At 45.1% G+C, this 15,775-nt stretch overlaps 1 protein-coding gene across 1 annotated transcript in view; it reads left to right on the top strand.

Annotated features, from left to right (window-relative positions):
• Positions 1-229: 229 nt before the first annotated feature.
• Positions 230-15,775, top strand: part of NAMPT (nicotinamide phosphoribosyltransferase) — a 139,387-nt gene continuing 123,841 nt past the window's right edge. Inside the window, exon 1 of the mRNA XM_082255986.1 lies at positions 230-415. Coding sequence (XP_082112112.1) covers positions 338-415 — 78 coding nt within the window. The 5' untranslated portion in view covers positions 230-337. The remainder of the gene's footprint in view (positions 416-15,775) is intronic.

Raw genomic sequence — 15,775 nt, 5'->3', positions numbered from 1 at the left:
CTCCGCTTGTTCTCTAAAACCGAAACTGACAGCAGGCAGACCTGGGGTGGGCGTGGCCTACACACGTGCTGCTAGGCGAACCCCGGTGTGTCGAGGACAACCAATCAGTAACCAGTCCGGCTGCCGATTTGACGTCACCTTGTTGTAAGCCCCGCCCCCTACAAGAAAGAAGCCGCTCTCTTTCCGAGCATCGCTACTGTAGAATAGGTTCGGGATGGCGGCCACTCCCCTGTACGTCACGGCAGCCTCCCCGCCCCCCGGCCTGGCACTGTAGAAGGTATAGAAGAACGGAACGCCGCGCGGTTCAGTATTGTTCAGAGCAGAGTGCCCGCGAAGCATGGTGACAGTGCCCGGAGCAGACATGGAGGTCGGGGAACCGCAGTTCAATATTCTGCTGGCCACTGACTCGTACAAGGTGAGCGGACCCGGGAAGGTGCCCATAGCCTGCCTTCACCTCAGCCGAGTATACGGCCTGTGTGAGAGCGCTCAGCCCCCTCATCCGCTGAGGTGACCCGGGCACGGTGAAGGTCAGTGCTGAGCTGTGTCAGTGTATGGAGGGTGTCCTCATAGGAGGCCTCTCCACTACAGGTATAGGGGAAGGTGGACATCAATAGGAAGGGCTCCCCCTATAGGCAGGATGTGAGGAGTTCCTCTTCTACCCCAGGCTTCTCCTATCACTATACAGTGCCTCCAGAGGCTGCTCGGGGCTCAATTTCTGCCTCACTGACGTCATGAATGACTGACATGTAGCTGGCTTTGTACATGTCATTCATTCCTGACACCAGGAAGTGCTGTCCAGGGTTCCTCTGTTAGATCTACTCACACATGGGGTGACCTCCACACCTACAATGCTGTCAGTGTAATACAGGGGCCCCATACATTGTAGAATTCCAGGGTGGGCTGACTGGCAACTTTTGGCCCAGGGGGTAAGTAAAAACCATAGGCCCATGGTGCAGTGACTCTGCCAGCCTCCTCCTGACATTTCAGGCTGAAGCTCCGCTCCAGGTACTCTACTCACTGGCCGTATCTGGGTTCCTGACCTGGCCAGCAGGGGGCAGTTGGGGACCTGGGACAGCTCGGTCAGAGCTGCCTGGCAAAGCAGAGTCTCCAGTGGGGCATGGAACCGGCCTCTGCTCACACAGTTTACACCATCCATGCTAGGGGGAGGCCTGCGCTCTGTCCTTGTCTTCATCCTGCACTCAGGAAGTCAGCACAGGGGACTTTTTACTTCCATTCACCAAGATTCCTTTAGGCATGTCTGTGACAGAAGCGGTGCAGCCTTTTTACGGGGCATCAGAGCAGTCTGGGGCGGTAATTGCCCCCTTGGACCAGTCCCATCCTGATGCCCCCCCAACACTTATACTGTCCATCCTGTCTAAGAAACATCCACGTACTTTTTTTTTTTTTCAGGCTGTTCTGCTCACCTGATCTCCCCTGTGTCAGCTAGTGGCAGCTGCAGGGAAGAGGATGGAGCACCAACAACTGCTGCACCATGGGATCTTATGGGTGGTGTCACAGCTCCCAGGCATTACCAGCTGTTCTATCCTCTCCTGCAGCTGGTCCCTCCTGACATAGGAGGTCTTGTAACCAGTGATGGGCTTGGGTGTGTTCGTATCAAGCCTGCCAGAAAGCTGTCACTGTACACTGCCAATCATAGGCAGTGAGGCATTTCCTGACCGGCAACTGCACATACACACGCTGCCTGTGATTGGCGGTGTGCAGTGACGGTGTTCTGCCCAAATCTCCAACCGCATCACTTGTGACTCTACAGCAGCAATAATTGGAGAATTTGACGAGTTTGTTTTCACAGAACACCGGCAGCCTTTACACTCCGGTACACGAGTAGAGTGTTTTGACACTATACCGGGTAAGTAGGGAAAAAGGTGTCACTGTCTTGCAGGCGGCCATGTTTTTGGCTTGTAGCAGGCGGGCAAACTGTGTCCACTCATTTCATTGTGTACCGGAGTGTATAGGCTGCCAGTATTCTGTGAAAAAAAACAACATTTCAATCTTCAAATACTGCTGCTGTACAGTTACTGTAAATGACGTGGTTAGAGATTTTGGCAAGTTGGAGTTTTCAGCAGAACACCGGCTTCCTGGCGATCTCAGACTGAACACGGCCGAACCCATTGCTACTAGTGACTGGAGCGAGCTGAAAATAAGCAAGCATACAGATCTTTCTTAGCCTAGGTTCACACATTTTGCTGTTGTGGAACCGGTGTATAATCGCACTGGTTTCCGACCCGCATAGAAAACGCAATGTTAGCAGACCTGTGAGGGTGCCATTCTTAATAGTGCCACAGCACTGTGCAGCTCCTTGCTGATGGCCTGCCATCGTGCTTTTAAAAGGGACCGATCATTTTTATTTTTTTTTTCCCTGCAGGTACAAATGAATGGAATGTTGTGCTTTCACAAATGCACCTGCACAAAGAGGTGTGACTCCTCTAGCATTCAGCAGACCGTACACTGTATATTTCATTCCTGAAACTATGGGTTACAAGAGAGAAATTCATAAGATTTCCTCAACACGGATAGTGCTGACAGGGAAATCCGTCCTGCCAAGCAATTGTCTTCTCCTGGCGGTGATGGCTCACCCAGTGATTATCGCTAGCGGCTATAGCAGCTGTTGGCAATAATCGTAAGAGAATCCGGCAAGCTGGTTGTACCCAAATTGATCAATCAACTTGGTACATTTAGCCTGTCCATTAATGGTTGAATCTTTGCCTGTTCCTGCTGAACAAGCCAAGATTCGAACCATTGTATGGCTGACTTTACACGGGTTAACATAGGGGTTAAGAGGGAGCTTTTTAAGATTAGGTAAGTAGAGCCTGTAATTCTATTTTAAGGGCTTGTTTGCTTTATCCCCTCATCCCTTTGTAATGAGATCTGCGGTGGATTGCTTTTCAGAGGATGACTGGGAGGTAACATGTTGCCAACTTAGCGCCTGTTTTAAGCCATTTTAAGTGGAACTAAATGAATGAATACTCGCCTATGTTCCAACTATCTGACGCCCACAAGGTCACACGCCAGCATCTTCTCCCCAGCTTCTTCCAGGTATTAGTCTTTGGCCACCTATGCTTAAGGCCCCTTTCACACAGGGAGTCCGTCAGGTGGACTCAGTTTTTCTCAGCGGGGGATCGATCCCCCGCTGAGCAGCCAGATGGCAGCTGTGTCTCCTCGCTGTGTGCGGAGACAGAGCTGTCAGGTCCTACTGTTCTCTATTGGGAAATTGGCGTCTGTCCGTTCTCATCCGATCCGCTGGACGGATCGAAAATAGGGTTTCCATCTGTCCAGATTTGACGGATCAGATGTCAGCGGACATGTCTCCGTTGACGTCCGATGCCCCATAGAGATGCTTGGGGTGCCCGTTCAGATCCGCCAAAAAAACTGACGGTGGATCTAAACGGTCCGCCAGTGTAAAAGGGGCCTAACGGTCTGAGGCTCACAAGGTTCTGGGGGGGACATCTCCCCAGCTTCTTTGAAGTGCTGGTCTTTGGCCAGTGTGGGATGACGTCATTCATCCTGGCAAATTGCACTGCACCTGAAATGTAAATGGAGCTGTGCACACGCACCTCCGTGTACATTTCACAGTGGATTGCAAACAGGAAGGTAGGTTTATTTTATTTAGCGTCCATCATATCATAAGGTGTCAAAATGTATCCCTTCCGTTGCTTCCTGTGGATGGTGTCACTGCTGAACATGATCTAATCAAGCAAATAGAGATGTGCTCCAACGCCTGCAACTGTGTGCAATACACATAGTTGTGGTGCTTTGTTGCGGCATTTAGGGGTTAAAACAGGCCGGAGGCCAGAAGTGATGTCATGTGATGGTTGACTTTCCGTGTGTTTTTTCTTCTCTGAGCATGCCCAGTCTTGCTCATCTGATTTTTTGTCTGCCGAAATCTGTACTGACTGAGGAACAATCGGCCGTTCTTTGTTGGCCAACAAAAATTTTAAAGCATGCACACCAGATTTTTTTCGGCTGAAAATTCGCAGTTGGTTGTCGGAAGCATCATACTAACAAGCCTACAATCGGCAGATCGGACGTTGGCCGACAATTTACGGCCAACAATTTGTGCGTGTGTACGGGGCTTTACTACTGGTTCACATCAGTGCGACGGTCACATGTGATTCGGAGCGCACTGCTCTGACAATCACATGCGATGTCTGTGTGATGCAAATTCAGCCATACAAAATGTATGGCTGAATTTGCATCGCATTTGGACACAACTCGCACAGGACCCTTTTTTGGGTCTGCAGCAGAATCTGTACGCATGGGTGTTCACACCTATGCGATCCGATTCATGAACGAACTGATCTGGGGGTTGTCGTTAACTTTGTATTGATTTGCATATGGCAGTGTGAACTGCCTGTGATATGAATGCGATGCAGGAACCTGCAGTGCATTTGCAGGGTTTCCGCATCGCATATATGTGAACCAGCTATTAATGTTTCCAGTGCAGCGTGAAGGCAGCCAATTTTAATGAAAGGCGATGCAGCGGTGAAACCTACTCACCTGCACATATGAGTAGAACAGGCGTGCAGGCTGGTGCATGGGCCCAGACGTGCTCCTCCTTAAGGGCCATGCACAAGAGTCCCTGTGTACCTGTCAAAACTTTGTCCCATCAGGCACTAAACAATGTTTAAAAAAAAAAAAAAAACTTCCTCCTTGGGTGAAATGTTGAAATCTTTGTCTAGAAATGGTGTACAGCGCTTTGCTGAATTTACAGTCCTTATAAAGCAGGTTGGGTGTAATGAAGTGTTTATTCAATTTTATCCATTTTGATTTGAGCTTTTATGATGTGTGGTCATTCATTAGCTCCTGAATGCTGGCTGCGCTCTGAACTCATCAGGCCATTTATATTTATAAATGGAATCTTGCAGAGGAGTTTCCTTGATTTGGTTTACCTTGTGGTATGTGCAGGACAGGACCACAGTAATCTTATCCTTGAGATCTTGGGTAAGAAAGGACTATTCTTTTCCAAATCTTGCACCTGACCCATGTATAGTGGTAAGCCATAAGCTTGGAATCTTAGAATAGGTATGTTTGATGATCTGTCCAGCACTGGCAGTCCAGTAGTGGTAGATCCTTATTCTACTCTTACAGGACTTACTTACTCCATGGTTAGCCAATCCTTGTTCTACCCGTACAGGGCTTACTTACTCCATAGTTAGCCGATCCTTATTCTACTCTTACAGGGCTTACTTACTCCATGGTTGGCCAATCCTTGTTCTACCCATACAGGGCTTACTTACTCCATGGGTTAGCCAATCCTTGTTCTTCCCGTACAGGGCTTACTTACTCCATGGTTAGCCAATCCTTGTTCTTCCCGTACAGGGCTTACTTACTCCATGGTTAGCCAATCCTTGTTCTACCCGTACAGGGCTTACTTACTCCATGGTTAGCCGATCCTTATTCTACTCTTACAGGGCTTACTTACTCCATGGTTAGCCAATCCTTGTTCTACCCATACAGGGCTTACTTACTCCATGGTTAGCCAATTCTTATTCTACTCTTACAGGGCTTACTTACTCCATGGTTAGCCAATCCTTGTTCTACCCGTACAGGGCTTACTTACTCCATGGTTAGCCAATCCTTATTCTACTCTTACAGGGCTTACTTACTCCATGGTTAGCCAATCCTTGTTCTACCCGTACAGGGCTTACTTACTCCATGGTTAGCCAATCCTTGTTCTTCCCGTACAGGGCTTACTTACTCCATGGTTAGCCAATCCTTGTTCTACTTGTACAGGGCTTACTCCATGGTTAGCCAATCCTTGTTCTACCCGTACAGGGCTTACTTACTCCATGGTTAGCCAATCCTTGTTCTACTCTTACAGGGCTTACTTACTCCATGGTTAGCCAATCCTTATTCTACTCTTACAGGGCTTACTTACTCCATGGTTAGCCAATCCTTATTCTACTCTTACAGGGCTTACTTACTCCATGGTTAGCCAATCCTTGTTCTACCCGTACAGGGCTTACTTACTCCATGGTTAGCCAATCCTTGTTCTACCCGTACAGGGCTTACTTACTCCATGGTTAGCCAATCCTTGTTCTTCCCGTACAGGGCTTACTCCATGGTTAGCCAATCCTTGTTCTTCCCGTACAGGGCTTACTTACTCCATGGTTAGCCAATCCTTGTTCTACTTGTACAGGGCTTACTCCATGGTTAGCCAATCCTTGTTCTACCCGTACAGGGCTTACTTACTCCATGGGTAGCCAATTCTTATTCTACTCTTACAGGGCTTACTTACTCCATGGTTAGCCAATCCTTGTTCTTTCCGTACAGGGCTTACTTACTCCATGTTTAGCCAATCCTTGTTCTACTTGTACAGGGCTTACTCCATGGTTAGCCAATCCTTGTTCTACCCGTACAGGGCTTACTTACTCCATGGTTAGCCAATCCTTGTTCTACCCGTACAGGGCTTACTTACTCCATGGTTAGCCAATCCTTGTTCTACCCGTACAGGGCTTACTTACTCCATGGTTAGCCAATCCTTATTCTACTCTTACAGGGCTTACTTACTCCATGGTTAGCCAATCCTTATTCTACTCTTACAGGGCTTACTTACTCCATGGTTAGCCAATCCTTATTCTACTCTTACAGGGCTTACTTACTCCATGGTTAGCCAATCCTTGTTCTTCCCGTACAGGGCTTACTTACTCCATGGTTAGCCAATCCTTATTCTACTCTTACAGGGCTTACCTACTCCATGGTTAGCCAATCCTTGTTCTACCCGTACAGGGCTTACTTACTCCATGGTTAGCCAATCCTTATTCTACCCGTACAGGGCTTACTTACTCCATGGTTAGCCAATCCTTGTTCTACCCGTACAGGGCTTACTTACTCCATGGTTAGCCAATCCTTATTCTACTCTTACAGGGCTTACTTACTCCATGGTTAGCCAATCCTTGTTCTTCCCGTACAGGGCTTACTTACTCCATGGTTAGCCAATCCTTATTCTACTCTTACAGGGCTTACTTACTCCATGGTTAGCCAATCCTTGTTCTACCCGTACAGGGCTTACTTACTCCATGGTTAGCCAATCCTTATTCTACTCTTACAGGGCTTACTTACTCCATGGTTAGCCAATCCTTGTTCTTCCCGTACAGGGCTTACTTACTCCATGGTTAGCCAATCCTTATTCTACTCTTACAGGGCTTACTTACTCCATGGTTAGCCAATCCTTGTTCTACCCGTACAGGGCTTACTCCATGGTTAGCCAATCCTTGTTCTACTTGTACAGAGCTTACTTACTCCATGGTTAGCCAATCCTTGTTCTATTCGTGCAGTTTCACTTCCGAACAACCATAGCAGTGTCATCTGATCTGTGGAATGAGGTCTGGGGCAGAGGGCTCCACCAAGGTCAATGTTAGAAAAGCATTTACCAGTCTCTAGTTCCTCTTCCTACTGAAGTGGTTATCAGTCTTTTCATGTTCATAAACATATTTTCTACACTTTTTGTTAAAGGAAATGAAAAGTGATTGTGCTGACATGATGTACTTTCACACTTCTCTAGCAAAATCGTGGTAAAAAGCATAAATGTTTTTACTGGGATTTTTCTGTGCTTCAGGTGCATTTCTGGTGTTTTTTGGGTTGCCTGCACCTGTGAAAAATGGACATGTGACTCAAAAATGCAAAATTGTGGTGCGTTTTCCTGCAATTTTTTTGCAGCGACTTTCTATTAATTTCAATGAGAAGCTGCGTTTTTTGTGTGGTTTTCAAAATTGCACTTAAGATGCAGGACTTTTCAAAATGCACTGCACCTGTAACGCAGTGGTGTGACAAGTCCCATAGGATTTAAAGGGAAACCTTTTTTCCTGCATTTTTCTTGCAAAGAAAAAGAAACGCAGGAAAAACCTATCAGTGTAAAAAGGCCCCTTAGTATTTAGCCCCGGTTCACTTATGCGAGTGCGGGGTTCGCATGTAATGTTGGAGCGCACTGCTCCTTCATTACATGCGATCGGCTGTGCGGTGCGAGTTTAGCCATACAGTTTGTATGGCTAAATTCACACCCGCACCCAACTCGCACAGGACCCTTTTTGGCAGCCGCATCAGGATCGGATCGCACAGCGGTTCACACTTGTGCGATCCGATCCTGTGCGAACTGCACGATCGCACTGCGATATGCGATCAAACTGGGGGTGTCGTTAAGATTACATTGACACCCCCAGCGTATCGCATATGGCAGTGTGAACTGCTGGGGGTGCGTGTGCGATGCGGGAACAGGCTGCGAATTCGCAGCCTTCCCGCATCGCATAAGTGTGAACCGGATCATAAGCTAAACTCCAGCAAACCTACGGGGCATGATAAAGCAGTTTTACTTACCTGACCCTCTACTCCTACACTACTAGACCAGTCTCTCTGCCCTCTAGCTGATGAAGTCCTCTGGCACCATCAAAACCATACAGTCTGTAGCAATTACCATGAGGGCACAGAGGATCAGGTAAGGGCTTTTCTGTTCCTTGGACATAAATGAGTAGTGAACCCTTGCAGTGCAGGTGCAGTCCCTCTGCAAGGGAGCATTTTAGGTTTACTGTAATTGGCCTTTTAAAAAATAATTTTACCACCAGTTCAATTTATTTTATTTTTTTTCCCGCCATCCCTTCTTACTTGTTATGCTAGGTTGTGCTCTAGAATCATACTCATTCATCCAGTGACTTTACTGTGCTGCACGTCCTGCTCCACCATCTTACTCTCCTATGTCATGGGGGGGAGGGGTGTGAAGGGCGTCCGTGTCTCTGGGTTCTTATGTGTTAAAATTTTTGGGTTTTTGGGGACCCATCTTCTCAGGGTCTTTGAACAATGAAAAACCTGTGGCTCACCACTTAAAAAAATATTCAGTACTTCTGCCATTTTTATCATACTTAGGCAGGGAGCTGTAGCTGAATGATGTTCTTGTGAAGTTTTCATGCCGCAACTCCTGCATAAGTCAAATAAATCTGCATGTTGTGGTAAATGTGAACACAGCTCCGTGTGGTGAAAATGGAAAAATGACAAATCTGGAACAGGAGACATGCATTTTACAAGTGTGTAGATATGATGGCGTGTTGTAAATTAATCATCCTATGTTTTTCTGTTGGTATTTGCCTCCGGTGATAGAAATGTCATTGAACTATGACATTGCAGTTCTTGTGTTAGTAATTCAGTACACATGGGCAAATCTAATGTATGCAATACTATTACATGACACCAACCAGGGCTTGTACTGATGGTCTGGAATACTACTTTATTATAGTAGGTTTAGTACATTTCCCGTTATGAAGTTTCTTTACCCAGAGTTTACTACCCAGTAAAGATCTACATCTGCATATTGGCATAAAGCCAGACAATCCTGAGGTTTATCACTTAAGTGCACTTTTTATACCGTTGACATGGCCTAAAAAAATGAGGCACTTTTATTGGTTACACTTTTAAAATCGAATATTAAAACTTCCCTGTGTATGAATGGAAGTCTTTTTTTGTGTTAAACCTGAATTGTATGACCGTATCACCATTGTCTTCCCAGTCAAAGATGCAAAATAGGAAGTAAATGCCTTTTTGTTAGGCTTGATGCGAGAAATTGAACGTATTTGTAGTATTTACCTCTGTTTCTGCATTCTGCGTTCTCTATTAAACTGAAAGTGAAAAATATCTCACAAGTTCCTAAATGGTTTATGTATGTGTATGTAAATGTATGTATATGTGTGTGTGTATGTGTGTGTGTATATATATATATATATATATATATATATATATATATATATATATATATATATATATATATATATATATATATATATATATATATATATATATATATATATATATATATATATATATATATATATATAATAAAATTTTTTTTTTTTTTTTTTTTGTCACAAGATCATAACCTGCTTAGTCATACACTGTCATATAAACATATTAGCTTGTGGCATTTAAGGACAAGTTGCTGACAAGGATTTGCTCAGCAATTAATTCTTGAATAGGCTGACTTTGTTAACCTGTTTGTGACTCGCATGCATCACTATTTGCTAAAGCATGAGTTTGGCTTGATAACTAAATAGGAAAAAAAAACTTCTTAACTTTCTACTTGCCTGACGATTTATATGCACGTTTAAAAAAGGTCACCTTCACTTAAAGTAGTAAACTCCTAGAATGGAAAAAAGTGGACCCCAAGGTGGTTTAAAGGATAAAAAACTAAGGCCATGTATTTAATAGAGAGAACCCCTTCCAGGAAGCTCCATTCTTAGGGACCCCCTCTACCCACCTGCATACTGATGCTGTATCCCCCTCATTCACTATTGTCTGTGCGAGGAGTAAAAAGTCCTATTGTCAGTGGGAGCAAGAATAAGCCCCATATTGCTGCTGTTATGCCAGTTAGACTAACCACTCACATATAGTGTCTCTCTCCACACTTGGTTTTTATGCATGGCCCTAAATGCTTACTGTCTGCATTCTGGGCCATTCACCTGCACAGCTGTAAAACTGGGCTGCAGCATCCCCATTGAAAGTAATGGGTCTGCCTACACCGAGTTGCACGGAACACCTGTGCATCCCCTTGTGGCAAACAAGGCTCTTGCATGGGCATACGCTGTAGTACTTCTATGTGGATGAAGGAATCTCCCCCCGCTGGCTATTGCATCCTAACTGCCACAGAGCTTGCAGCTGTCAGAATATCTGAACAGTGACTCCATCTGATTGGGTAGTAACTGTTCAGCCAGTGGCACAGCGAGGGGGGGGGGGGGTATGCTGGGGTGGGGCAGCCGCATTGGGTGCAAAATCTGGGGGGGAGGGGGGCGCTCCCGCGGCCACGCCAGTGTCACTTAAACAGTCATAAAAAAAAATGTCGCCGGGCCGACTTGCCGCCCGGAACCAACATGTCACAGCGCATGCTGGGAATAGCCTAACATATACATGCTTTCCCGAGCGGGGGCGAATGACGTGTTGTTGCCTGGCGGCGCCATTTTTAAATCCATGGCACCTCAGGAACAGGTAAGCAAGAACAGACCTCCCTCCCTCCTTTAAAGTCATCTGATGGCTGTAGAATAACGCACCCGTTGGGGGAAAGCTGTATTTACTTTACCCCCAGCTTCTGCACTGGACAGGCTTACACCACAAGTCTTCCAGCAAGATCCTGGGAAATGCTGAGCATCCCAAATCTTGGTAGACCATGCATGTTCTCGTGAGTAATTTCCAGGGCTTAGACAAAGTTTTTGATGTCACCCTCAGTTAGGCACTGTTTAAAAGTCATGAATGATACAAATCTTTAAAAATGTTTCACACTACATCCTAATCCTACCTACCATTATGCGGGGCTGCGGGCATACTACAAGAGATGCAGTGCTGCGGGGATGGTACACCTGTACCATGCCCTCAGCCCTGCATTCTCCTGTACCATGCCCGCAAGGGGGGTCAGTGTAGGGGTCAGGTCAGTGTAGGTAGGTCTGTGTAGGGTTCAGTATAGAAATTAGGTAGGTCAGTGTAGTGATCAGGTTAGTTAGTGTAGGAATAAGGAATGTCAGTGTAGGTGTCTGTGTAGTGGTCAGGTAGGTTGTTGTAGTGATCAGTATAGTAATCGGGTAGGTCTGTGTAGTGGTCTAGTAGACTTGTGTAGGACTACTTCCACCCCACTTCTTTGACAAAAGTCACCTTAAAAATGCAGGCCACCCATGGCTTGAATTTCCTGCTGCATTGTCTGAAAATCAAGCTGCATATAAGCTTTAGACAGCTATGTTGTAGAATAAACTAATTGACCATCAGGCTACGTTCACATGTAGGCGTTTTGGGGGCGTTTTTCTGCTCTAGGATCAGCTCAAACACCCAACAAGACAAATCCTATTAATTTCAATGGCCCCTGTTCACATCTGAGCGTTTTGACGCCGTGAGCAAAACGCCCAACGCTAAAAAAAGTACACAAGCTTCTTTTTGGGCAGATTACAGGCGTTTTCCATTGGTCTCTAGTAGGGCTGCACGATATTGGGGGGGAAAAAAAAACATTGCGATATTTCGTTTTCAATGATATATATCGCGATATTTCTCTGGGTGGAATGCAGAAGACGGATTAGGCAGAGTCGGGACTCACAGTTGTGGTAGGAGGTAAAAGAACATAGCCCGACATGACATCTGTCCCACACGTTCCCTCTGCCGCCCTGGAGCTAGTTCTCTTGACCATGCGGTGAGTGCGGCACAGCGAACCAATCACGTGAGTAGCGGCGCAGGGAACCAATCAGGTGTGCAGGCACGCGTGATTGGTTAGCTGTGCAGCTGCTCACGGCGTGCTGCTCACCGCTGAACGCGTGGGACGGCTGCCAGCACTGTGTCGTCCTCCTCTCAAGACGTAAGGAAATTACTAACATGAGACCGCACTCTGGTCACAAGTTGAAATAAAAAAGTAGTTCCTTTTATTCCTCAAGGTGAAGGCAGACAGACAATGTACAGACAGACGTGCAAGGTTGACACGTTTCACGACATTCCCAGTTGCTTACTCATAACCACACTCCTCTCCCCCGAGTCCCGACTTCTCCCTGCCTAATGATAAATATCGTGTCTTCGGCGATATGAATATCGACCACGCCCGCAGAACGATAGTCAATATCACATCGACAATCGTTCAGCCCTAGTCTCTAGTCAATCAAACGCCTGTAATAGCAACGCCAAGATGTGAACGTAGCCTCAGTGTTATGAGTAATGCCTTTATTGGACTTGTGGGGTGGCAAAACAAATAACTGCAGAGAGGTCTGGCTGCTGGAGTATCTGGTCTACTGCAGTTGAAATTTGAATACACCAGCAATAAAAGATCTTTCAGTGTGGGTGAGGTATGTGTACCGGTGCCCTTTGCATCCCTTGTCTGAAAGATCTTGTGCTGCTAAGTTTCCGCATTTCTACAATCTGCATGATTGCCAGAGAAACTCCCAATTCTGTTAAACCTGTGATGGCACAAATGGAAAAAGGATTGCAGCACTTGCAGTTTCAATGTACATTCTTTCACACCAGGACAATCTATAGTGTGTGTGGTGTTTTTTCCAAGGAAACTTGTACAGTACAGAGATAGATTTAGGGGCTGCTATTGTTGACCTTTTTTCTAAGAATACAATCTCAGCCTTCAGTGCTTGATAAATCACTGACCTGGAACAGTAATGCCATTTAGAATGTCAAAGTAAAGTCAAAACTGCAAACTACTTCAAGGGGGGTAAAACATAGAAGACACTGGGTCAAAATAACAAGCAGGCAGCTGGTCGGCAATGGCAGCCTGCATATTCTTAGCATAGGTTTGCATTAAGGCTAAAAATAACTACAGTTTAGGTTTGATACCCCATGAAATGTACACAAACACATCTCCAGCTAGAGATTTAGGCTTTTTTCCTGATGCCGGGAAGGGTTAGAGCCTCTATTAGATTTTTATTGCTGTGTATGACCCTATTTGGGGTATTTCTCTTCTAGATGTGAAGTGATGGGAAATCTTTTTAACAAGTATAAATGTAAAAATTAAAAGGATTATGCCATTTATAATGGCCATGGTTGGCGTGTGGACCTGGCTAACCCAGTTGTAGACCTTAAGGGCGGTTTCACACTGCCCAATGCGTTTTTTCTAAAGCACAGCTAGCCCATGCTTTCATGTGGGTTAGCTGCATTTTCCCAAAGACTTTTGAGTTCCTGCGGTTTTGGTGTCGTTTAAGAAAGCACATCAAAACTCCTGCATGCTGCATCATTTGTGCACTTTATAAAACTGCACTAAAAGCGCAGGACATCCTAGTCTGAGAAAGCAGAGCTAACCCGGACAAAACCTGCATGTTTAATTGGGCTTTGCCCAAAGCGCAGCAAGGACCACACCAGGAAATGTGAATCCAAGTCACTCAAGCTCCATTCACACGTGTGACTTTGGGCATTAGTCGCCTGACAAGTCACAACCCATGTTTTTCAGTAAGTACCATTCATATGTATGCAATTTACAGTAGTTCATGCACTACTTTAGTTTGTTTTTTATACGTCTTGAGATCCATAGATTTTAATCTTAAGGCTCCGTTCACATGTAGGCGTTTTGGGGCGTTTTTGGGGAGTTTTTCTGCTCTAGGATCAGCTCTCAAAACGCCCAACAAGACAAATCCTATTCATTTCAATGGCCCCTGTTCACATCTGAGCGTTTTGACGCTGTGAGCAAAACGCCCAACGCTCAAAAAAGTACGTGAGCTTCTTTTTGGACAGATTACAGGCTTTTTCCAATGGTCTCTATTCAATCTAAAAACGCCTGCACAAAAAACGCCTGTAAATTGCTGTAAACATCGCAGTAAAATCGCGGTAAAAAAACGTGCGAAAATGCTACGCTCAGGTGTGAATTTACTCTCAAGTCACCTGAAAGTCTCGCCTGACTGTTTTTACATGCAACATTGAACATTTGTGCAACAGTTGTCCATCAGTGGTCAAAGTTGCACCCATTCAAAGTTGCATAACTTTGGAGTCACACAAGTGTAAATGGAGGCTATCTCCACAATTTCCAAGCAATACAGGAAGGCTGCATGTGATGCAACTTAGGCCCCTTTCACACTTGTACGAATCCAACGTTGCACCGACTTTGGCGCACCTTTGGCTGGATGCAACTTAGATATGACTTTGGCTTTTAACCAGTTTTATTGGACAACTGTTGCACACAAGTTTTATTTTATAACATTCATTGACTTTCATGCAACTTCTGAGGGTTAAAATTGAAGTCCAAAGTAGTGCATGAACTACTTTGAAGTTGCTGAAAATTTAACTTGTGCAGATATGAATGGATATCATTGGAAAACCTGGGGAATGACATGTGCAACTCTGATGTCCAAAGTTGCATGACAAGTTGCACAAGTGTGAAAGGGGCCTTAAAGGCATCTATTAAAACCTGAAACACAAGTTTTGAATGACCGTACCCTTTAAAGAAATTCTGTGCTTCTGTTCAGAGCAAAGCAACAGGTTTGTTTTAATTGACCCCATCACCACAGGGTCCCTTGCAAAGTGTACATGTAAAAGTACAACCTTTTATGGTGGCCCATGTCTTCCAAACGCCACGGTTTTTCTGCTACTTAGCCGCTGTAAGTATTCAAAGTGAATAATCACTACTTTCACCACATGTGGTTCCTCTCGCTGGCTTGTAGTGGACTTGTGTGCTAGAAGGAAGAGCCACAGCGTTTGGCGAGGGTAGCAGCTCTTTGCTCATCTGGAAGTGTCTAAAACTTGCAGCAGCTAAGGAGCACCAAGTTCAAAGAAAAAAGTTACTCCTGTTTCCTTCCACACTCCAAAGAACATGCTGGTAGGTTAATTGACTCTAGTTTAAACTGAAAAACAAAATTCGGTGTAACCGAAAAAAGAACTGCGCAAATGGAGTGATATTTAACAATAAATATATAAATGTGAAAAATTAGGGAATTTCTTCCTCTAGCGAGCAGCAATAAAAACGTGAAAACGCAATATGTGATAGTGAATGTGGGTTATTGCGCTCAGCAGTATACTCACAATAAAGTGCTAATGCATAAATAACATAAACATATGAACCAATTATTTAAAGGTGAATATTCCAATGAATATAGCAATAATAAAAATAATAAACATAGTCCTTGAAAAGTGCTCGGTGCAAACTTTAAGTTCCAGCAGCAAATACAATTGGACTTGATGTGAAATGCCTTCACCAATCACCATACACCCAGTGCTCGGATAAAATACTTCTTACCAAAAGAAGTTGACCCCTTAATTATAGGGGGTCATGATCGCAATGTATCTCCACAAGAGCTCCAAAATCTCCTATTACAGTCTTCACATC

This window comes from Pelophylax lessonae, assembly GCF_965119305.1.
Source record: "Pelophylax lessonae genome assembly, chromosome: 4".
In the NCBI taxonomy this organism is placed as follows: Eukaryota; Metazoa; Chordata; class Amphibia; order Anura; family Ranidae; genus Pelophylax; species Pelophylax lessonae.
The sequence above is the reverse complement of the archived record's forward strand: the minus strand, read 5'-3'. Positions and strand labels throughout refer to the sequence as shown.